Source organism: Ursus maritimus, unplaced genomic scaffold (genome assembly GCF_017311325.1).
Source record: "Ursus maritimus isolate PB19 unplaced genomic scaffold, ASM1731132v1 scaffold_14, whole genome shotgun sequence".
Taxonomy (NCBI): domain Eukaryota; kingdom Metazoa; phylum Chordata; class Mammalia; order Carnivora; family Ursidae; genus Ursus; species Ursus maritimus.
This window is the reverse complement of record NW_024423786.1, coordinates 41,111,346-41,133,970: the sequence shown is the minus strand read 5'-3', so window position 1 is coordinate 41,133,970 and position 22,625 is coordinate 41,111,346. Positions and strand designations below refer to the sequence as shown.

Here is a 22,625-nt window from a genome sequence, read left to right as displayed (position 1 = left end):
ACGCCTCTCCCCAACCCTAGAGCCCCGACTCTGCCCCTCATACCCTTGTCCTCTTCTACCCTTTCTCTCAGCCATGGGACCCTTCACCAGTGATTTGGAGCTGAGAGGTAGAATTTAGTTTACTGGGGTAAAAATTCGTTCTGTTGAGGTCAATCTGTTGAGCACTGTTACCTTGATAACACAAATGAATAAGAGACATTCTTTTTTTTCTTTCATGGAGTTCAATTTAGTAGAGGAAATTTAAAAATTAAATGGTGGTATCAGTGGAAGAGTATGTGTACAGAAGTACCAGCCTAAGGAGGGGCCATTAGAGAAGGCTTGGTGGGCTTTGAAGGATGAGTAGGAGTTTTCCAGATAGCTAAAGGGTTTGTTTCTTTGTAAAGCCTGGGCTGTTGAAAAGACCTTTCGTAATGGTTAGTATTGGTTTTCACTCCTGATGGACGTGCCTTCAGTTATGGAGTAACGTGAAATAAGAGCCAGGAGAACAGCAAGCCAGTTTGGAACTGCAGTGCCAAGCTTTAGGTTGGGATACCGGGGCCCACATGTTTTCTGGTGGGAAAATGCTGCTGGCTCTGTACTCTCTTACCTGTGCTTTGGAGCCCAAAGTGCTGACTCACTGGAAGCTGATGAAGGCTGACTTGTGCTCTTCATCACCGAGCGATTTGGTGACAGGTGTTGGTATTTGAAGTTGTTGCCTCTTCTCCCAAACACCTGCCCTTAATCAACTGCACTAGAGCTTAAGTCAGGCTCACTTAGACTTAGCTGTTAACATCCATCTCTGATTCATTTATTGAACAAATCGTTATTGAGTGACTGTAGGTGCCTGCCCTGGAAACTCAGGGCTGTATGTAATGACAAAAATCCCTGCTTTCATGGAGCTTATCTTCTGATGATCCACATGGTAACCCTTCCTCAAGGGCAGATGTATCATGTGGTAGCCACCCTGCTAACTTGAGCGGCTTCTGGGCCTCTCCCCTCCTCCCACTCTGGCTGGATTGATCTCTAAATCGCCACCTTTCCACCAGGTTCCTCCAGAGAAACTGCCTGCTATTCAAGGCCTGCCACGACTTGGCTTCAGCCTGCCTCTCTCTAATTCATTCCCCCAGGCCTCTCCTATAGGAACTGCCAGCCTCTTTTCCTTCCGCATCTGGCCTTTGTTCTTTTCTCTGGTCCTTCCTGGAATTCCTTTCTTCCCTTTCATTACTCAGGTTGAACCGTACGTCCTCAGGGCCCCTTTAGCTGCCTGGCTGTTGTACCCCACTCCTCCAAATTCAGACAGGTCTTAGCACTCAGTTGACTTGCGCAACAGTGCGCACACTCTTACTACCTCTTCTTATGGTTCATCTTATTTACTTGTGGGTAAAGTCTGGTTTTTAGGTTTGTGGAATTTCTCTCCCTTTTCTCAGTTTCCCATGGGATAGCTTACTCCTTTGAAACACTTGCCATTTGCACAGAAAAGAAAATAAGACGACCAGAGGCCTAAAAGGGGACCCTGCCTCCTCAGCAGTGAGGAGCATGGGACACTCCCATTACCTCTGGTGGTGACCTGTCTTTTCTCTTATCAGAGATTTGGAGTCACTGAACCTGTCCGCCCAGTTGTGTTTTACAGCAGAATAGCTTCAGGAGCAGATGACGTGCATTGTCCAGTTCATTCTCTCTGACTTTAGTCGCATACACCAAAAACCAGTATCCATTTCATTCCAGATTCTTTCCTTTACTCGGGAAGTAATAAATACTTGTGTGTGGAGAGTGCTTCACAAGTGTTGGTTGAATGACCTAGTCTAGTTCTAGCACCCGCCAAGAGATGTAACTTGAGTTGTCCTTACTGGTGTTGTTTAGAAGAGATGTCGGAGAGATTCCTTGAGTGTAGGGCTAGGTGTTAGACTAGCAAGGATGAAGGTCTGTTCTCATCCTCAGTGCTCTTGGCCTGTAATTTCGTTTTAGGCTTGCTGACATCAAGGGGCAGTAAAACTTCTTTCTCTGAATAAAATTAATCTCATTTGAAGTTCAGTATTAAAGCATATATTGTATTTATTAGCAGTTCTGTATTTGGGACTTAGTTTTATGTGTGTTTCCATGGACCAGCCCAAGGAATGCCTCATATTTGAGTAAATCCTGCAAGTGGGGAAGAAGGAAATAAGTGTATGGTGAACAAAGGTAATGTTCACACATGTGATGCCTTTTATTCTCTTTTTTTCTTAGATTACTGCTTTAATTAGCACCGTGAAATTCCAAGGTGTTATACCAAATTAAGAGCAAAAACTAAACACCCCCACCACCTGGTGGCAGGGGGGCACATACACAGAAGCATGAGAACGTGTTAATAGAAAAGAAATGGAATATCCCTGGGTCGGGAAACCTGGCTTAGGGTTCTAGCACTGCCATTGCTAATCTCTGGTTTCCCTTTTTCCAATCTGTAAAAAAAAAAAAAAAATGGCAGGACCCAGGATCACTGTTTCCAGTGATCTCATCTACCTAAAAAATTTCATGCCATTTGTTGCTCCGTAAAAGAGAAGAGTAGTAGCATAGAAATAGCATAGACATTGGAATCAGGCAGACCTTGGTTTAGGTCCCATCTTTTCCACTTAATTGCTAAGTGACTTTCAGCTGCTACAAATGATTATATAACTAATCTGGTCGTCATTTTTCTCACCTGTAACATGGAAACCATATACCTCATCAGCTTGTGAGAATCAAAAATTAATGCGTGTGAGTCCGTATTAGAGGTCTTGACATCATATTGATATTTCTCTCTGGAAATGGCCTTTCCATTCTCTTACTATTTTGCACTTGTAACTCCTTCCTTTTCTTTTTTATCCCCCCCCACCCCACCCCCGCAGTGGCTCTGATCCTGGACACGTTCCCAATTAACATAGACCTGTCCATAGGTCTTCCTGTTTCCTCAGAAAAGGATTGCCAGCTACTCCAGAGCCTGCCCAGGCTCTGGAGGTTCTCTGGCCCTCTCAGCCCTAACTGGCTTTTGGTTGTGTAGGTGCACTGGGGTCCTGTCGTTGCCTTCTAGTTCTTGCTCCTGGTCTGCGATCGCAGAGTCCAAGGACTTCCTGCTGCTGAGCCTTCCTTCTCAGGCTCTGTCGGGAGCTTCAGATCCTGACCAGACTCCATTCTGCAGCTCTAAAGAGTTTGATTTCACCGTGTTTGTGTGTTCTTTCTTTGTGTGTGTGTGCGCGCATATGCATATATCTCATGAAGCTTTGAAAGTAAGTTGTACACATCTCAGCACATCCTAAGAGTAAGGACATTCTCCTATGTAACCATATTATCACACATAAGAAAATTGACAAAAACTTTCTACTATAATTTATATTAAAATTTCACCTATTGTCCCCAAAGCATTGTTTTTAAAGATTTTATTTTTAATTAATCTCTACACCCAACGTGGGGCTCGAACTCAACGACCCTGAAGTCGAGTCACATGTTCTACCCACTGAGCCAGCGAGGCACCCCCCCAAAATATTTTTGACTTTTTCCCCCCAAATTCAGTTTCAGTCAAGGTTCCCATATTGTATTTAGTTCTGTTTCTTTAATCTTTTAAAATCTAGACTAGTCTCCTGTTCAGCCCCACCCCCATGACATTGATTTTTTTTTCAGAGACTGGGTTAACTGTTGGTCCCATCTTTTGAATTTTCTTGAGTGTCTCCTTTTAGTATTTTCAGTTTGTTCATCCATCCTCTGCATTTCCTGTAAATGGAACCATTTGCTGAGTATCTAACACATCTAATAAGGCCCCTACCATTCCCGATGCACTTATTGCTTGGTGTGGGTTGGGGGGGTGTCACTGCCATGACCCTGCCACTGTGCTAGGCACGGTCTGGTGAAGGCATGTTTAGAATGTAGGGAGAGCAGCGGCTAAAGTTCAAGGAAGTGACATTTCATCTGAGTCTTTTTTTGTTGTTTTAAGATTTTATTTATTTATTTGACAGAGAGATACAGTGAGAGAGGGAACACAAACAAGGGGAGTGGGAGAGGGAGAAGCAGGCTTCCCGCTGAGCAGGGAGCCCTATGCGGGGCTCGATCCCAGGACCCTGGGATTATGACCTGAGCCGAAGGCAGACGCCTAACCAACTGAGCCCCCCAGGCGCCCCTCATCTGAGTCTTAATAGAGAAGAGGGGACAACATGTGAACAAGCACTGAGACCTGAGAGCAGCAATTCCACAGGACTGTTGGCTGGGGCCCCTGGGAGTTGCTAGAAGAGAGTCCTTGAAGGCTGTTGGGAGCAATTGTGAAGGGCCATGAACTCTGTGCCTAGAGTACCTTTGGTTTTGGAGGCTTCTGGGAGCCATTGTTGCACATCCTTTTCAGATTACAATTTTTCTCTTTAGATTGCAACTCATTTCTCATAATCTCACTATCCTGAGGAAAGTGTGTTTGGGTTTATTTTTTTCCCCAGCTGTGTGTGTGTTTCAGAAGGCTTTGAAGTTAGGAGTGACAGTGGATTTTGCTAGAAAGAGAACTATGGCCTCTAGGTAAGGGGTAAATTTGAAGGGGTGACAAGAGGCTAGAGAAGAGAGCTCATGGACACATGGGACTTGCAGGAGGTAAAACCAACAGAAGAGGGTCAGGGTTGGTGGTTTGGGAAAGTAACTGGTTGATGCTGAACTAAGCTCAGCAGGCGCCTCCCCTCTGCCTGTCCCTCCTCTCCCTTTCCCTGCCCGGGCAGGTAGGAGCTGCCACATGGCCTTCCGGGTTCCCTTGTGGCTAATGCCCCAGCTGTGTGGCATAGGTTCTAGGAAGGGACCTCAGAACAGGTGAGTGGGCCACAGACATGGCATGAGTGTGCTACTGGACGGAGCACCTCTTTTCAGACTTTTTAGCTTCCTTCTCTGCTTCACAAACCTTGGTTAAGGCCTTAGGGAACCTGTGAGGTGGGCATCAGTGCCCGTAGCGTTTGCGGAATGGGTCCATCTGGCTCCCCCAGATTGCTACCTTAGGCAGCAGGAACCGCAACAGGGGCAGTTCAGCGGCCTTAGTCTGTTGATCCTGGGTGAACAAGGGGTCTTTTGGTCCAGGCTGTGCCTCTAGACTGATGAGTGTGCTCATTTCTGAGAGAGTCAGCTCCTGAGGTGGTGAGTGCTTTTGTGGCCAGGCGTGCCAGTCCCCTCTCTGATGTGGGCACTGACTTTTCCCTCTCCTGTCTGGAACATTCCCGTCACACACCTGTGGGCCTTTCTCCAAGGTGAGGATGATATAAATCATTTATACTGTGGTGCCCTTTCCTAGCCAGTAGGGCTGGCGGAGAAGGCTTTGCTCTCCCACTCTTGTGTGGTATCTCTTGTCTGCATTTGTTGTTGGGTTAGGATTATGGTTGTGATTCCAGAACACAGCAAGGTCCAGTCCTTGAGGGAGGCTTGAATCTGTGGCCTGTTTTGGGATGCTCAGTAGGATCCCATTTCAGCCAGCTAAGTTCCCCAGCATCCAGAGCTGCCAGAGTCCTGAACTTGACAGAAAGGGCTGCAGCCTCATGAAGACCAGCCAGCGTGTTCACGTAGGGCCAGCCGGTCGTATTTTCCATTTTGCTCAAAGGTAGAGCCTCCCATGGTCAGCATCTTAGTGCTACCCCGTGATTGAGGTAGAGCTCCCAGTGGTCCAGCAGATACGCTGGTAGTGGATCTAGCCTGGTGACTGCCAAGGCCTCAGGGCAGGAGTGAGAGCAGGGGAGTGTTCTGTATTCGTGGTTTACGTTGTTCTCTGTCTCTCTCTCCCTCTCTCTAGTTTGTCCTAAAGAATTACGGAGAGAACCCAGAAGCCTACAATGAGGAACTGAAGAAGCTGGAGTTGCTCAGACAGGTAGGAGGATAGTCTTTTTATGCGCTTGTGGACAGGACAGGTTTGGTGGGGGGTGAAGAAACCACCTGGAACTGTGTTCTTGTTTTAATTTAATATTTTTTCCTCTTTAAAAGCAAAGTTAATGATAGAAAAGTTTGAAAATGCTAAAAAGCCACAAAAAAAAAATCCTTCTCACAAATTTTTGTGTGTATATTTTGTAATTTTATATATGATTGACCCTTGAACAACACGGGTTTGAATGTGTGGGTCCACTTCTATGCAGGTTTTGTATAGTACGGTACTGTAAATGTATTTTCCTCATGATTTCTTTAACATTTCCTTTTCTCTAGCTTACTTTATTATAAGAATACAATGTATAATACATATAACATACAAAATGTGTGTTGATTGACTATGTTACCAGTGAGGCTTCTGGCCAACAGTTGGCTATTAGTAGTTCAGTTTTTGGGAAGTCAGAAATTATAGTGGATTTTTGGCTGTGCGGGGGGTCAGCACCCTTAACCCCACACTGTTCAGGGTCGACTGTGGATACTGTATAAAAACACAGTAGGACCCTACACTGCCTGTATAGTTTACGTAGTCGGCTTTTTCATTTAACGTGTTGTGGATTTGTTTCTGTATCCATGAACACAGAACCATAGTATTTTTAACGTCCTGTGATCATTCCATTGCACTGTGATTTAATCAGTCTGGTCTCAGAGAACGTTAGGTTATTTCAGTTTTCACCGTTGTCAGTCTGATCCGTGTCTGCATCCTTGGGCACTTCTGGTTGTTTCTGTAGGAACTAGTGGGTGAACAGGAGACGCTTGCTTTCATTCCCACCCCCGGCACGGTACATGCCTACTGCTGCTGTTACCATGCAGTGCTGGCAGTCTGGTAGGTGAAAAGGGTATTGAGTTCTAATTTTCAGTTTTTGGTTAATAGTAAGATTTCACAGTTGTTAATGTATCACATATCTTCTTTTAGGACTTGCCAGTGTCTTTTGTCCATTTTTCTCCTAGAGTTCCATAGGCAAACCTTGTATTGCGCTTTGCTTCATTGCACTTCACAGATACCGTGTGTGTTTTTAAAGATTTTATTTTATTTTATTTTATTTTATTTTTTTTTAAAGATTTTATTTATTTATTCGACAGAGATAGAGACAGCCAGCGAGAGAGGGAACACAAGCAGGGGGAGTGGGAGAGGAAGAAGCAGGCTCATAGCGGAGGAGCCTGATGTGGGGCTCGATCCCATAACGCCGGGATCACGCCCTGAGCCGAAGGCAGACGCTTAACCGCTGTGCCACCCAGGCGCCCCTAAAGATTTTATTTTTAAGTAATCTTTACACCCAGTTTGGGGCTCAAACCCACAACCCCAGATCAGGAGTCGTGTGCTCCACCGACCGAGCCAGCCAGGTGCCCCTACGTACTGTGTTTTTACAAATTGAAGGTTTGGGGCTGTCCCGCATGGAGCTGGTCTGTTGGCACCATTTTCCCGACAGCACTTGTTCTCTTTGTGTGTCTGTGTCACATTTTGGTAATTCTCACAATATTACAAACTTTTTCGTTATTATATTTGTTAGGGTGATGTGTGATCGGTGAGTTTTGGGGTTACTGTTGCAGCTTTTGGGGGCACCATAGACCCCATAAAAGCGCGCAAATTGAATCGGTAAATGTTGGGTGCGTTCTGACTGCTCTGCCGACCAGCTGTTCCCCATATTTCTCTCTCTTCTTGGGTCTCCCTGTTCCCTGAGACACAACAGTATTGATATCAGGCCAATAAATAACCTTACAACAGCCTCTAAGTGTTCGAGTGAAAGGAAGAGTCTCATGTTTCTCATTTTAAATCAGAAGCTAAAAATGATTAAGCTTTGTGAGGAAGGCAGGTTGAAGGCCAAGGTGGGCTGAAAGGTAGGCCCCTTGCACCAGTTATCCAGGTTGTGAATGCAAAGGAAAAGTTCCTGAAGGAAATTAAAAGTGTTAATCCAGTGAGCACATGGTAACACTGCTGATGTGGAGAAAGTTCAGGTGGTCTGGATAGAAGATCAAACCAGCCACAACATTCCCTTAAGTCAAAGCCTAATTCAGAACAAGACCCTGACTCTCTCCAATTCTGTGAAGGCTCAGAGAGGTGAGGGAGCTGCAGAAGGAGAGTCCGAAGCCAGCGGCGATTGGCTCTTGAGGTTGAAGGAAAGATGCCGTCTCCCTAACATCAGAGTCCAAGGTGAAGCAGCAAGTGCTGATGGAGAAGCTGCAGCAAGGGGTCCAGAAAATAATTCACGAAGGCGGCCAACCCACACAGCAGATTTTCAGTGTGGATGAAACCACCTTATACTGGAGGAAGATGCCATCCAGGACTTCACAGCTGGAGAGAAGTAATGCCTGGCTTCAAAGCTTCGAAAGACAGGCTGACTCTGTTGTTAGGGGCTATGCAGCTGGTGACTACAAGTTGAAGCCAGTGCTCATTTCCATTCTGAAAATCCTAGGGCCCGGAAGAATTAGGCTAAATCTACTCTGCTGTGCTCTAGAAATGGAGCCACAATGTCCAGATGGCAGTACTTCTGTTTACAATGGAGTTTACTAAATATTTTAAGACTCCCGCTAAGATCTGCTCAGGAAAAAAAAGATTCCTTTCAAAATGTGACTGCTCGTTGACAATACGCACGGTCACCCCAGAGCACTGATGGAAACGTACGAGATAAACGTTTCCATGCCTGCTAACACAGCATTCATTCTGCAGCCCATGGATCAAGGAGTCATTTTGACTTTCAGGCTTATTCCTTAAGAAAAACATTTCATAAGGCTATAGCTGCATAGATGGTGATTCCTCTGATGGATCTGGGTAAAGTCCATTGAAAACCTTCTGGAAATGATTCACCATCTAGATGACATTAAGAACAATCATGATTCATGGGAAGAGGTTAAAATGTCAACATGAAGAGGAGTTTGGAAGGAGTGGATTCCAGCCCTCATGGAGGACTTTGAGGGTTCAAGATTTCAGTGGAGGGAGTCACCGCAGATGTGGTGAAAATAGCATGAGAACTAGAATCAGAGCCTGAAGGTGGGACTGAATCACCGCGATCTCATGATCAAACTTGAACAGATGAGGACTTGCTTCTAATGGATGAACAAAGAATATGGTTTCTTGAGCTGGAATCCATTCCTGGTGAAGATGCTGTGAAGTTGTTGAAATGACAACAAAGGATTTAGGGTATCACATAAACTTAGTTGGTAAAACAGCAGCAGGATTTGAGAGGACTGACTCCAGTTTTGAAAGAAGCTCTGTGGGTAAAATGTCCTCAAATAGCATCTCATGCTACAGAGAAATCCTTCGTAAAAGGAAGAGCCTATCAGTGGGGCACACTTCATTGTTGTCTTAAAGAATTTGCCACAGCCACCCCAGCCTTCAGCAGCCGCCAGCCTGATCAGTCATCAACATGGAGGCAAGACCCTCCACCAGCAAAAAGATTACGACCCACTGAAAGCTCAGATGATGGTTAGCATTTCTTAGCAGTTAAGTACTTTTTAATTAAGGTATGTACTTTTAAAGATATAATGCTACTGCATTAATAGACTGTAGTATAGTGTAAACGTAACTTTTATATACACTGGGAAACCAGAAAATTCATTTTGACCCACTTGATTGTGGTGGTCTGGATCTGAACCCGTAGTGTCTCTGAGGTATGCCTTTATCTTTGTTCTTATTAAGGTATAAGACTTATTCACACATTGATATTGTTCCTTTGTCTTACGTGATGCAAATTTTTTCAGTTCATTGTTTTTTGTTTTGGTTTTATTTTTTTAAGTAGACTCCACACTCAGCGTGGAGCCCAGTGTGGGGTTTGAATTTACAACCTTGAGATGAAGACTTGAGCTGAGATCAAGAGTCGAACACTTAACTGAGCCACCCTGGAGCCCCAGTTCATTGTTTTTATTATGTTTTTAATGCAAACTTTTCAAATTTGACATATAAATATTAAAGTCAGGTCCATCCCATCATTCCTTTAACCTGCCTTTGCTATGCACTGAGAAAAACTTCATCACCTAAATAAAATGTAAGCAGTTACTGATGTTCTTTAGTACGTGTACTGTTTGATTTTTACGTAAACCTTTATATGGCATTTAAGTATATGATAGATGAGGGAAGGCTCGAGCTTTAACTTCTCCATACTTTTTCTATTTTTGGAAACACTCCTATGCTGAATTCTTACATACACATTAGGTCTATTCAGAATTCCCTGTTCTCTTCCACCATCTATCCTCCTGTGACAGGTCCACAGTATTTTTTTTTTTTTTTAAGATTTTATTTATTTGAGAGAGAGTGAGAGAAAGCACAAGAGGGGGGAGGGTCAGAGGGAGAAGCAGACCCCCTGGTGAGCAGAGACTCTGGGATCTCTGGGATCAGGACCTGAGCCAACAGCAGACGCTTAACTGACTGAGCCACCCAGGCGCCCAAGTCCACAATATTTTAAGTATTATTTGTTGTGCATTTTTCTATCTGGTAAGACTAATTCCTGATAATAACTTCTTTTTTAAGTTTTCCATGGTTATTCTCACATGAATATTTGTCAAGTTCTGCAAAATAGTATTGGGAATTTTGTGAGCTCATAAAACTTACAAGGTTGATAAGATAGAGTTAATATCTTTATGAGGTTGCTGTTCTCTGCATTTCTTCATATATTATTTTTTCAGGTTTCTCAGTAAACTTTTGTTTATTTCTAGACTTTTTTTTTTTTTTAAGATTTTATTTATTTATCTGACAGAGAGAGACAGCCAGTGAGAGAGGGAACACAGGCAGGGGGAGTGGGAGAGGGAGAAGCAGTCTCCCAGCAGAGGAGCCTGATGTGGGGCTCGATCCCAGAACACCGGGATCACGCCCTGAGCCGAAGGCAGATGCCCAACGACTGAGCCACCCAGACGCCCCCTAGACTTTTTTTTATTGTTGCTATTATTGAGTGTCCTTCCCCCTTCTTTTATCTTTTCCACCTGTTACAGTTGGCATAGAGAGAAGCAGTTGAGCAATTTATTTTGTTTTTGGTTGTTGTTGTTGTTTATTATTTATTTTTAATTAATCTCTACATCCACTGTGGGGCTCAAACACATGACGCCAAGATCGAGAGTTGCACACTCCCTTACTGGGCCAGTCAGGTGCCCCGAGCAATTTATTTCGTTAATTATCTTCTTTCCAATGGTATTTGAGTTCATTTTCTTGGGTTTTCCAAATTACCCGAGTCATACCATATACACATAATGATTTTGCTTTCTTTCCAATGGTTGTAATCCTTATTTTCTTGGAATTGGCAGACATTTCCAGAGCATGGTTAATAATTGTGAGAATGATTTGACACTGGCGTCGAGGTGTCAGCTTGAGCGCGCCGCTGGCCACTGTGCCAGTGTCAGGTGGCTTGTTTCTGCATGTGGGGGTGCAGCGGCCCCTCGTCCTCTTAACGACTCAGAGCCGCTTATAGTGGCGGGGTGTCTGTACGCTCGCTCACTTTGTGTTCTGATCAATTAACAGGTCATAAAAGCTGTAGAAAACTTGGTAAATAAGAGAAATATAAAGAACAAAACAATCATGCCCAGAGAGAATCACTGTGATTTTACACATTTCGTTTTTATTTTAAAAGCCGGAAGTTAAAATAACATTGTCAAAGCACTATAGACCAAATCATTTTAATTGTTAAAAGATTCGCTTAAGGGGCGCCTGGGTGGCACAGCGGTTAAGCGTCTGCCTTCGGCTCAGGGCGTGATCCCGGCGTTGTGGGATCGAGCCCCACATCAGGCTCCTCCGCTGTGAGCCTGCTTCTTCCTCTCCCACTCCCCCTGCTTGTGTTCCCTCTCTCGCTGGCTGTCTCTATCTCTGTCGAATAAATAAAATCTTTAAAAAAACAAAAAAAAGATTCGCTTAAATTTTATTATGTTTCTAACCTTTCTTGTGCCCCTTAGCAGTAAACAAGGAACAATAGCCTAAATGCTATTTCTGGAATTAATATTAAGAAAGCATTTTTCCCCATTTTTTAAATAGAAATGACATCATATTGAATAATTTCAGCTCAGCTCTGGCAGGGGGCAAAGCATGATCCCAAACAAAGAGAACTAAGAAGAGCTCTTTGTCTTCTTCCTATACTGGAGTTCCAGTCATGCTTTATTCATTCTGTTAGCAAATGTTCATTGACCGCTCTCCTAATCTCAGGGCCTCCTCTAGGCCCTGTGGCTTCAGCAGTGAATAGAACGAAGTTCCTGTGGCGTCACGTGGTGGTCTAAGTAAGAGTCCTTGAGCAGAGCAGCCCGGTGCAGCACCCCGGCATTAGGCTAAGCTTCCGGCATTAGGGAAGAAGGCAGAGGAGCCAAATCCTGGGGAAAAAAACAAAGAGAAAAACCAAGATTCCCAGTGAAGGAGAGGCTTCATGAGGGATCCAGGAAGTGTGACGCTGGAGTGGGGGTTTCATTTGGCAATTTCGAGTGAGGTCTTCATCCTTCCACGGGACTTCCTGATGCCTCCCTCAGCCTCCTGAGGTGGTGTGGTCCCAGCCATGCGTATGGTGGTTCACCAGAGACACAGTGGAGCAACAGGTATGGGAACCAGAGCTGGAAGATCTGACGTAGGCTCAGTTCCCAAGCAAGAAGTATTGTACTGCCTACAGCATCGCGGGGACAGTGTTATCAAGGCCAAGTGCCAGTTTGCTTATTGTACTTTGGAAAAATTGGCCCAAGAGTTTCAACAGTGGAAGGCTCCAATTAAGGGAGCTACGTAGGAGTCCATTGCAGATCCTTTTTTTTTTTTTTAAGATGTATTCATTTGAGAGGGGGAAAGAGCGGGGAGTGGGGCAGAGGGAGGGAGAGAACATGCGCGTGTGGGGGGAGCAGGGGCAAAAGGGGAGAAGGCTCGAGGGGGGGAGGGGCAGAGGGAGACTCTCAAGCAGACTCTGCACTGAGCGTGGAGCGCAGCGAGGGGCTCAGTCCCACAGCCCTGATATCATGATCTGAGTTGAAACCAAGAGTCCGGTGCTCAACCAACTGACCCACCCTGGTGCCCCCTGGAAATGGAAGGCAGATAAAACTTGGGGAGCTGTAGGCAATCCTCTTTATGCGATCTGGCCTTTGTTTCCTCATCCGTAAAGCGGGGGCTGGAAGAGTTGTCTCTAAGACCTTCCAGTTGCAACTCTGAGGTGTATTCTTGATTTATAGTGCATAAAGCTGGCAGGCATGGTGAGGGGCTTGTGGGGGGGTGGGAGTGGCGTGATCTCCGAGCTCAGCTGCTCCTGCTCTGCCTAGCTCCTCCAGGTGCAGGGCCAAGCACGGCGTCCGAGAACACGGCAGGTGCACCGGGACAGGGGGGCCTCTTCCTTGGCCGGATTAAAAGTGCCGGTGGAATTGTGTGACTTGGAGGGAGGGTTGCTTCCATTGTTTCTCAGAGATGGTTTTAGGAAGTACAAAGACAAATCTTTTCTGTTACCTTTTTGAATCTGCTTTAGTGAGTGTTAAAGAAAAATGTAGCTAGCACATCAGCCCTGTTGTTTCAAAGAGGCGGCTGCTTAGGATGTGGCTCCACTTTGAAAAATGTGTCAGCCTGAAGGAAAATGTGAAGTCCCTGTGCTATTTGACTGCGGCAGAGGTTCTGATGGGGAGGGGGTGGTGACCAGATTCCAGAAGCCCTGGCCTGAGGGACAGGTCACACCTTCGCTGTATGGCTATGAACACGCCTCATCCTTGCCCTAGGCCCTCTGGAGGCTGCTGCAGGAGGGAGCTTATGCTCCTGTTCAAAGAGGAGCCGGAGGGCCTGGGGAGCGCTGTTGAGTGGGACTGGGGCCGACTAGCCCTGCCCAGCCCTGCCCTGCCGTTCCTTCTGAGAGCATCCCAGGCAGAGGCCTTGGAGCCCAGCTCTGGAGTGCGGTGTCCTCCAAGAAGGGTTTCTGCTAGCCGGTGCTGGCCAGCTCTCCTCTGGGCCTTGTTGTTGCTGAAGTCCCCAAGGGGGCGGAAGGGTGCCATGGCTCTCTCCAGCGGGCGGGGCGAGGGTGGGCATGGTCCTTCTAGCCTGTCCCTTCTTTGTTTTGTGCACCTGCTTCTGGGAGAGGATGTTGTCTGTTCTTCTGTTTGAGCACAGGGTTCATCTGCTTTGTTTTGTTTATTTCCCCAAAATGGGAATAGCTTTATTGTTTTTTATAAAAAGTGGAAATTGGGGGAGGGGGTGGGGGGGATGAGGTAACTGGGTGATGGACATTAAGGAGGGCATGTGATATAATGAGCCCTGGGTGTTATATGCAACTGATGAATCACTGAACTCTACCTCTGAAACTAATAATACACTATATGTTAATTGAATTTAAATCTTAAAAAATTTTAAAAATAGGAAAAAGCGAAAGTGTTTGGTGTAAAGAGTAAACAATAAAAAGAAATGTATGTCTCTGTGTGTATATACAGAATAGGATAAGTTACGTACACCCTGCTACCCAGTGGTAATCACTTAATATTTTGGTGTACAACCTTCTAGAATCTTTTATCTTTGTCTATATACCTAGTTGGCTGTCAGTATCTATACGATTTTACGTAAATGAAATCATACTGCTCATCTGTTACCTTTTTTTGGCTCAATAAATACATCACGAACATCTAAACATAATAGAGACTCTCGTTTTCAGTCTTTGTGGCTGTATTTGCTTTTGTAGTCTTGGCATAACTTATTTAAACAGTTCTCTTTGATGGAAATGTTGGTGGCATCCAATATTTGACCCTGTTAATAATACTGCAATAAATATCCCTGTATGCTCACCAAGCAGTTGCTTTTCTGGGTATCTTTTACTGTGTGTTTTAGATACAGAACTGTGGGTAGCATCAGGTACGTGCACATTTTTAACGCCTATTGTAAAACTGCGTTCCGGAAAGGTGGGACTGACTCAGCCCGCCCTGGCTGGTGGGATGGCTGTTGAACAGCTGCAGGCATCACTGTGGGCTTTCTCGTAGCTCAGATGCAGATTTCTTTTTTGAGCCTCTGTGGGCAGACAGACCTGCCTGTACTCTACCCCAAGTGACGGCAGGCCTGCTTCTCCCATCCGCCCCCCAGAATGCTGTCCGTGTCCCACGGGACTTTGAGGGCTGCAGTGTCCTGCGCAAGTACCTAGGCCAGCTCCACTACCTGCAGAGTCGGGTCCCCATGGGCTCGGGCCAGGAGGCCGCCGTTCCTGTCACCTGGTGAGAGCTGGCAGGCAGGGCTGCGGGGGGAGCCTGGAGGGTCCCTGGGGTGGCCCATGGTGTTTGGATGGTGGGGATGTCCCCTCCCCTTCCCCAGCCCCCTCCCCTCTTCCTGCTGCAGAGGATGGGGAGTGGCTTGGTGTGGTGTCCTTAGGCCTCCCTCTGACCTGCACTGGGGTGGCTCATCCTCTCACCTGGCCTCAAGGCCCTGGCCAGCTCCTTCCCTTAAGATGATGGGGGTGGCATGTCTGCAGGACCGAGATCTTCTCTGGCAAGTCTGTGGCTCATGAGGACATCAAGTATGAGCAGGCCTGCATTCTCTACAACCTCGGTGAGCTGCCTAACCCTTTCCCATTGGCCCTACCTCCCAGCCCTGCCAACCCAGGATCTCAGCAGGTCACAAGGCAGTGGGCTCATGGAAAGAAGCCCCTGGATGCTGACCCCTTCGCCACTTTCCCCATAGCTCTGCCAGCACCTCTTTTCTGGGCCATGGGCAGCCACCCTGCTGGGGAGAAGCTCCGCTGGGCTGGCTGCCACATGGTGTTGCTGTTGTGTGCTCTGGCTAGGAGCGGTGACCTCTCTTCTTTGACTGGACAGCTCTGACCCCCCTAATGGCTTTGGGCTGTTCTAGTTGAGAGAACAAGGCTGGCCTCAACTAGCCCTGCTGTCAGCCCTGATGACTTAGCCTCAGTATGGCCCAAGGGAGAAGCTGGGGAGCCTGAGTCCTGTGTAGGCATCCCTGGGGCCTCAAGACCGGACCTGTAGGCGGGGTGCTGTGGATGGGAGTTCCTCCTTCCTCCACCCCCACGTCTGCCTGGTGTAGAGCAAGAGACTGAGGGGCTTGGATGGACTTGGGAGTTTCCCCTTCTGGTGTCCTTGGACCAACTGCCCCAGTTCTCAGACCCTGTCTTCCAGATCATGAGTGACAACACAGCCTCCCTGTCTTATGCTCAACAAAGGCATGGGGGCGGGCAACTCGGGGAGCAGCCCCAGGCTAGCCCTGACACCATGTCCTCTGACTCCCCAGGGGCTCTGCACTCCATGTTGGGGGCCATGGACAAGCGGGTGTCTGAGGAGGTGAGGAGGGGGACATAAGCAGGGTGGGGGGGACTAAGTGTTCTTTGCCTCCAGAGTTTGCATCCTGTCCCGTGGGAGTGGACACGAGCAGCTGTCTGGCTCTGCCTCTGGCCATCATCGTCCTCTTCCTCCCCAGGGCATGAAGGTCTCCTGTACTCATTTCCAGTGTGCAGCAGGCGCCTTCGCCTACCTGCGCGAGCACTTCCCTCATGCCTACAGCGTGGACATGAGTCGCCAGATTCTCACTCTCAACGTCAACCTCATGTTGGTGAGGAGGTGCCCTTGTCGGGGCCCAGTTCAGTCCAGGGAGGGGACAGCCAGCGCTGGATCCTGGACCAGGCCCTGTGCACGTGGCAGTGGGGCCTTGGCTTTGATCTTTTGAGTCCCCGGTGGATTAGGGCAGGACAGTGCTGCTTGGAGTGGCGAAGGCGGGAGGAGAGAGGACAGGGCAGGGGATCTCTCTGTGATCCCCCTGATGGGCAGGGTAAGGTCTCTGGGTGAACGAGTGAATGCACCTGCATTTTGTCGGCCCAGGGCCAGGCTCAGGAGTGCCTTCTGGAGAAGTCAATGTTGGACAACAGGAAGAGCTTTCTGGTGGCCCGCATCAGTGCACAGGTAGGGGCAGGGGTGGATGGTGGCCCTCAAGGGACTGAGAGCAGGCCTTCAGTTTACTCCTGGCCCCCAGGTGGTGGATTACTACAAGGAGGCATGCCGGGCCTTGGAGAACCCCGACACCGCCTCACTGCTGGGCCGGATCCAGAAGGACTGGAAGAAGCTTGTGCAGATGAAGATCTACTACTTTGCAGCCGTGGCTCATGTGCGAGCCCCGTGACGGGTGGGGGGGGCGGGGGGGCGACCACAGCTTGGGGACTAAGTCGTGGTGTCTGTCCTTTCTTCCCCCAGCTGCACATGGGAAAGCAGGCTGAGGAGCAGCAGAAGTTCGGTGAGCGGGTGAGTGAGCTGTGGCAAGGAGGGGTTCGGACTGATGCCAGCCGTGTTCACGAGGTGCTAGAACGGTCCCTTCCCTTACAGCAAAGGGGGAGGCTCTCCTCACTGTCCTCACCCCCACATCCTTGCCTCCCCCACAGCTGCAGGTCTGGTGTTTGTATTGTGTTGTCCCATCTGCTTCACCTTCATCCCCAGCGGACTGCGGGTGTAGCTGCACCCCGCCCCCCCAGTGGGGACGTTGGGTGGGAGGTGGAGCCGTAAGGTGGAGCCGGCTGGGCTGCCGCACCCAGTGCCGTTGGCTGGGCTGATGCCTGGCTGCTTCCTCAGCTTCTGGTCTTCTGCGGGTCACCTCATGGCCAGGCAGGGCTTAACGGGGTGGCAGAGGGAGGGAAGGATGGACCGGGCTCTGCCTGCTGCCCCCCACAGGTCGCATACTTCCAGAGTGCCCTGGACAAGCTCAATGAAGCCATCAAGTTGGCCAAGGTAAAGCTGAGGAAGGACCTGGCTGCCCCTCAGAGCCCTGAGAGAACCTGGAGCACACCTGGTGGGGCCGAGGGTTGGCCTGGCACTGAGTCCCCTCCCATCCCTGTCCCATAGGGCCAGCCTGACACGGTGCAGGATGCACTGCGCTTTGCTATGGATGTCATTGGAGGAAAGTGAGTCTGTGGGGCTGGGGGTGGCCTTTGTTCCTTCTTGTTGGGGAGGGTCTTGGTCCTCTGCCTGCATCATTGGGAGGAAGGCCCCGGTAGCTGAGAGCAGTGGCCTGACTGCTGGACTCCCTGCTTCTGACTCCAGGTACAATTCTGCCAAAAAGGACAATGACTTCATCTACCACGAGGCTGTCCCAGCACTGGACACCCTTCAGCCTGTAAAAGGTCTGGAGCTGAGGGGAGGCCGAGGATGGGGGGAGAGCGTGAAGATGGGAGTATAGAACAGAGGCAGACTGGAGGCTTGTGTGGGCCTCCATTCTTCCTCTCACCATTCTTCCTCTCCCAGGCGCCCCCTTGGTGAAGCCCTTACCAGTGAACCCCACAGACCCCGCTGTTACAGGCCCTGACATCTTTGCCAAACTGGTACCCATGGCTGCTCATGAAGCCTCGTCACTATACAGGTGGGCGGGAGGGGCTGGCCCTGTTCTTAGCACAGCTGGGGTTGGAAGGTCTCAAGACCTAGTTTCCAGCAATTGCTTTGTCACTTTGGCAGTGAGGAGAAGGCCAAGCTGCTTCGGGAGATGATGGCCAAGATTGAAGACAAGAATGAGGTCCTGGAGTGAGTGCAGGGCTGGAGGTGGGAGGGGGATGGGTGGGTGGGTGAGGACGCAGGCCTCTGTGGGGTCCCCAGTGCTGCTTACAACAGAGAGAGTAAGAGTGAATGTCCTCTTGCATCAGGTTTCCTGGCTTTGCCCTTCCTGCCCATGGTCTTGGGTGCTAGATTTATAGGGGGACAGTCACCTGGCTTGGGAGGGTGATGTTCCTGTGTCTGTTTTCAGCAGTGCCCCAGGTGTGTTCTGTGGGGCCAGGCTAGACCTCCAGTGATGGAGGTCAGGATGCTGATTTGTCTCTGCAAGGACCCCAGACCTAGTTTCAGTGGTGGGGGCTCACCCTCGCGAGAGGAGAGAGAGTTGGGTCGGCGCCCACCTGGTCCTGTCTCTCTCCCCCACCCCCCCGCAGTCAGTTCATGGATTCAATGCAGCTGGACCCTGAGACCGTGGACAACCTTGATGCGTACAGCCACATCCCACCCCAGCTCATGGAGAAGTGTGCGGCTCTCAGTGTCCGGCCCGACACCGTCAGGAACCTTGTCCAGTCCATGCAAGGTTAGCAAGGGAGAGAAGCGAGTGGGTGGCAGAAGTCCTCTGCAGCGGCCTTCTCCGTGTCCCCTGTTCACTGAGGACGGAGGTCGTGCAAGCACCCACCCTGAGGCCTCCGTGGATCCCGGCACCCTGTGTCTGCCCTGCTCAGCAAGCCCGGGGCCACACGCAAGCCCTTGACCGTGTGGGTGGTTCTGTCTCCCCGGGGACGGACGCAAGTTGGGTGCCCGGTGTGCCTGCGTCAGGAGCTGTTCCCTTCCCGCAAACACCCCCAGTGCTGTCAGGTGTGTTCACGGATGTGGAGGCCTCCCTGAAGGACATCAGGGAGCTGCTGGAAGAGGACGAGCTGCTTGAGCAGAAGTTGCAGGAGGCGCTGGGCCAGGCCGGGGCCAGCCTGGCGGGCTCCAAGGCAGAGCTGGCCGAGGTGAGGCGAGACTGGGCTAAGTACATGGAAGTCCACGAGAAGGCCTCCTTCACCAACAGCGAGCTGCACCGGGCCATGAATCTGCACGTGGGCAACCTGCGCCTGCTCAGCGGGCCACTGGACGAGGTCCGGGCTGCCCTGCCCACGCCAGCCCTCACCCCGGGTGAGCCGCACACACTCCCCCGCCCGCCCGCCCCGTCCATGCCTGTGGGAGGGGGCGCGGGGCCGGAGCCGCTGGTCTCACCGACCACCGCTGCTCCCAGAGGACAAGGCTGTGCTGCAGAACCTGAAGCGCATCCTGGCCAAGGTGCAGGAGATGCGGGACCAGCGCGTGTCCCTGGAGCAGCAGCTGCGGGAGCTCATCCAGAAGGATGATATCACGGCCTCGCTGGTGACTACGGACCACTCTGAGATGAAGGTGGGGTTGGGGAGCTGGGGACGGTCTCTAACTGTGGGCTCCACCTTGCAGTGGTGAGGCCCTGAGTGTCTGCCCCCCGCACCCCACCCCCCTCCCTCAGAAGTTGTTTGAGGAGCAGCTGAAGAAGTATGACCAGCTGAGGGTGTACCTGGAGCAGAACCTGGCAGCCCAGGACAACGTTCTCCGGGCGCTGACCGAGGCCAACGTGCAGTACGCAGCCGTGCGGCGGGTGCTCAGTGAACTGGACCAGAAGTCAGTGTCCCGCCCTGCGCTCTGGCCCAGACTCCCATGCAGAGCTTGGCTCAGCGCCTCACCTGCTGCCCTTTATGCCCACTAGGTGGAACTCCACGCTCCAGACCCTGGTGGCCTCCTACGAAGCCTATGAGGACCTGATGAAGAAGTCCCAGGAGGGCAAGGACTTCTATGCGGACCTGGAAAGCAAGGTGGCTGCTCTCTTGGAACGGGCGCAGTCCACCTGCCAGGCCCGCGAGGCCGCCCGCCAGCAGCTCCTGGACAGGTGGGTGTGGCCTCGGGGCTGCTGCAGCCCAGACCGCAGCTCTGCTGATGGGGGTCTGGCTCCACTCCTTCCTGACCTTGTTCCACAGGGAGCTGAAGAAGAAGCCGCCCCCGCGGCCCACGGCCCCAAAGCCGCTGCTGCCCCGGAGGGAGGAGGGGGAGGCAGTGGAGCCAGGAGACCTGCCCGAGGAGCTGCGCAGCCTGCCCCCTGACATGGTGGCTGGCCCACGGCCACCCGACACCTACTTGGGAACTGCGGCGCCACTCCACTTTCCTCCCAGTCCCTTCCCCAGCTCCGCGGTCCCAGGACCCCACTATCTCTCAGGTCCCTTACCTCCCGGTACCTACTCAGGTCCCACTCAAGTGTTGCAGCCCAGGGCCCCCCAGGCCCCAGGCCACCCTGCAATGGCAATGGCCCCTGGACCTGCCCTCTACTCAGCCCCCGCCTACACACCGGAGCTGGGCCTCGTGCCCCGATCCTCCCCACAGCACGGTGTGGTAAGCAGTCCCTATGGGGGGGTAGGGCCCCCCCCACCAGTTGCAGGTCTGCCCTCAGCCCCACCTCCCCAGTTCTCGGGCCCTGAGATGGCGGTTCGGCCAGCCACTACCACAGTAGATAGTGTCCAGGCCCCCATCTCTAGCCACGCCGCACCACGGCCAAACCCCAGCCCTGCTCCTCCCCAGCCCTGCTTCCCGGTGCCCCCACCACAGCCACAGCTACTGCCCACACCCTATACCTACCCTATGGGAGGGGCCAAGCCACCCCTCGCAGCTGCCCCTGCCCAGCACCACTTTCCTCCTGGGATTCCCCCAGGTTTTCCAGCCCCCAGGGTTGGGCCCCAGCCCCATCCCCCAGGAGTGGCTGGGCCCCAGCCCCCAGCAGCCCCTTCCGCTCCAGCATCCGAACCTCTTCCCACCCCAGGCTCCGGGGCGGGTTCCCAACCCCTTACCCCTTTGCCTCAGCCTGGCGTCTTGGGACAGCCAGCACCAACCCTACACCCCTCTCTACCCGGCCCCTCTCAGGACCCTCTGCCCCCCATTCAGGTCTGCCCTTCCCCACCCCTGGGCCACCTCCGTCTCCCCCATCCCACCCTGGCATACGGTCCTGCCCCTTCCCCAGGCCTCTGGGCCCCCAGGCAGCTCCTCTCTCCATTCGAGGCCCCTCACCTGCCGGCCAGCCCACCCCCAACCCCCACCTGGTGCCTTCACCTGCCCCGTCACCAGGGCCCGGCCCAGTGCCGCCTCGGCCCCCTGCCACAGAGCCACCCCCATGCGTACGCCGGGGCACCGCGGCTGCAGACCTGCTGTCCTCCAGTCCGGAGAGTCAGCACGGAGGCACCCAGCCCCCCGGGGGCGGGCAGCCCCTGCTGCAGCCTACGAAGGTGGACGCGGCTGAGGGCCGCCGGCCACAAGCCCTGCGGCTGATCGAGCAGGACCCCTACGAGCACCCTGAGAGGCTGCAGCAGTTGCAGCGGGAGCTGGAGGCCTTCCGAGGCCAGCTGGGGGATGCGGCGGCGCTGGACGCTGTGTGGCGAGAGCTGCAGGACGCCCAGGAGCATGATGCCCGTGGCCGGTCCATCGCCATCGCCCGCTGCTACTCCCTGAAGAACCGGCACCAGGATGTCATGCCGTACGACAGCAACCGCGTGGTGCTGCGCTCAGGCAAGGACGACTACATCAACGCCAGCTGCGTGGAGGGGCTCTCGCCCTACTGCCCGCCCTTGGTGGCCACCCAGGCACCGCTGCCTGGCACGGCTGCGGACTTCTGGCTCATGGTGCACGAGCAGAAGGTGTCGGTCATCGTCATGCTGGTGTCGGAGGCCGAGATGGAGAAGGTGAGAGGGGGAGGGTGAGGGGGCTGTGCAGGAGGGACCCTGGAAGAGGAGCCCTAACGGCCTCACCTCTTGGTCCCTCAGCAAAAGGTGGCGCGCTATTTCCCCACTGAGAGAGGCCAGCCCATGGTGCACGGCGCCCTGAGCCTGGCGCTGAGCAGTGTTCGGGCCACCGAGACCCACGTGGAGCGGGTGCTGAGTCTGCAGTTCCGGGACCAGAGCCTCAAGCGCTCGCTCGTGCACCTCCACTTCCCCACTTGGCCTGAGTTGTGCGTCTGCTGTCCCGGGTGGGGGCTGGCAGGTGGGGGGTGCGGTAGGGGCACCCGCTGAGGCTGGCTCTCGGCTCCCGCCCGCACCCCGCAGAGGCCTGCCAGACAGCCCCGGCAACCTGCTGCGCTTCATCCAGGAGGTGCACGCGCACTACCTGCACCAGCGGCCCCTGCACACGCCCGTCGTTGTGCACTGCAGGTACGGCCCGCACGGGGGGGGGGCGCCGACGGGGGCCCAGCCCTGGGCCCTGCTTACACCCGCTTCCCACTGCAGCTCTGGGGTGGGCCGCACGGGAGCCTTCGCGCTGCTCTACGCCGCCGTGCAGGAGGTAGAGGCTGGGAACGGGATCCCCGAGCT

The 22,625-nt window shown here is 51.7% G+C and overlaps 1 protein-coding gene across 2 annotated transcripts in view; it reads left to right on the top strand.

Annotated features, from left to right (window-relative positions):
• Positions 1 to 22,625, top strand: part of PTPN23 (protein tyrosine phosphatase non-receptor type 23) — a 28,040-nt gene that overhangs the window by 2,383 nt on the left and 3,032 nt on the right. Inside the window, exons 2-20 of one of the 2 annotated variants that reach the window (XM_040628901.1) lie at positions 5,732 to 5,806; positions 14,846 to 14,973; positions 15,228 to 15,304; positions 16,001 to 16,050; positions 16,187 to 16,318; positions 16,585 to 16,665; positions 16,736 to 16,867; positions 16,954 to 17,001; positions 17,425 to 17,481; positions 17,596 to 17,654; positions 17,794 to 17,873; positions 17,995 to 18,109; positions 18,202 to 18,267; positions 18,669 to 18,814; positions 19,084 to 19,395; positions 19,496 to 19,650; positions 19,751 to 19,902; positions 19,988 to 20,167; positions 20,256 to 20,710. In XM_040628901.1, the coding sequence (XP_040484835.1) occupies positions 5,732 to 5,806; positions 14,846 to 14,973; positions 15,228 to 15,304; positions 16,001 to 16,050; positions 16,187 to 16,318; positions 16,585 to 16,665; positions 16,736 to 16,867; positions 16,954 to 17,001; positions 17,425 to 17,481; positions 17,596 to 17,654; positions 17,794 to 17,873; positions 17,995 to 18,109; positions 18,202 to 18,267; positions 18,669 to 18,814; positions 19,084 to 19,395; positions 19,496 to 19,650; positions 19,751 to 19,902; positions 19,988 to 20,167; positions 20,256 to 20,710 (2,500 nt within the window). Of the gene's footprint in view, positions 1 to 5,731; positions 5,807 to 14,845; positions 14,974 to 15,227; positions 15,305 to 16,000; positions 16,051 to 16,186; positions 16,319 to 16,584; positions 16,666 to 16,735; positions 16,868 to 16,953; positions 17,002 to 17,424; positions 17,482 to 17,595; positions 17,655 to 17,793; positions 17,874 to 17,994; positions 18,110 to 18,201; positions 18,268 to 18,668; positions 18,815 to 19,083; positions 19,396 to 19,495; positions 19,651 to 19,750; positions 19,903 to 19,987; positions 20,168 to 20,255; positions 20,758 to 22,625 lie in introns of both variants that reach the window. The other variant, XM_040628902.1, reaches the window with a different exon arrangement.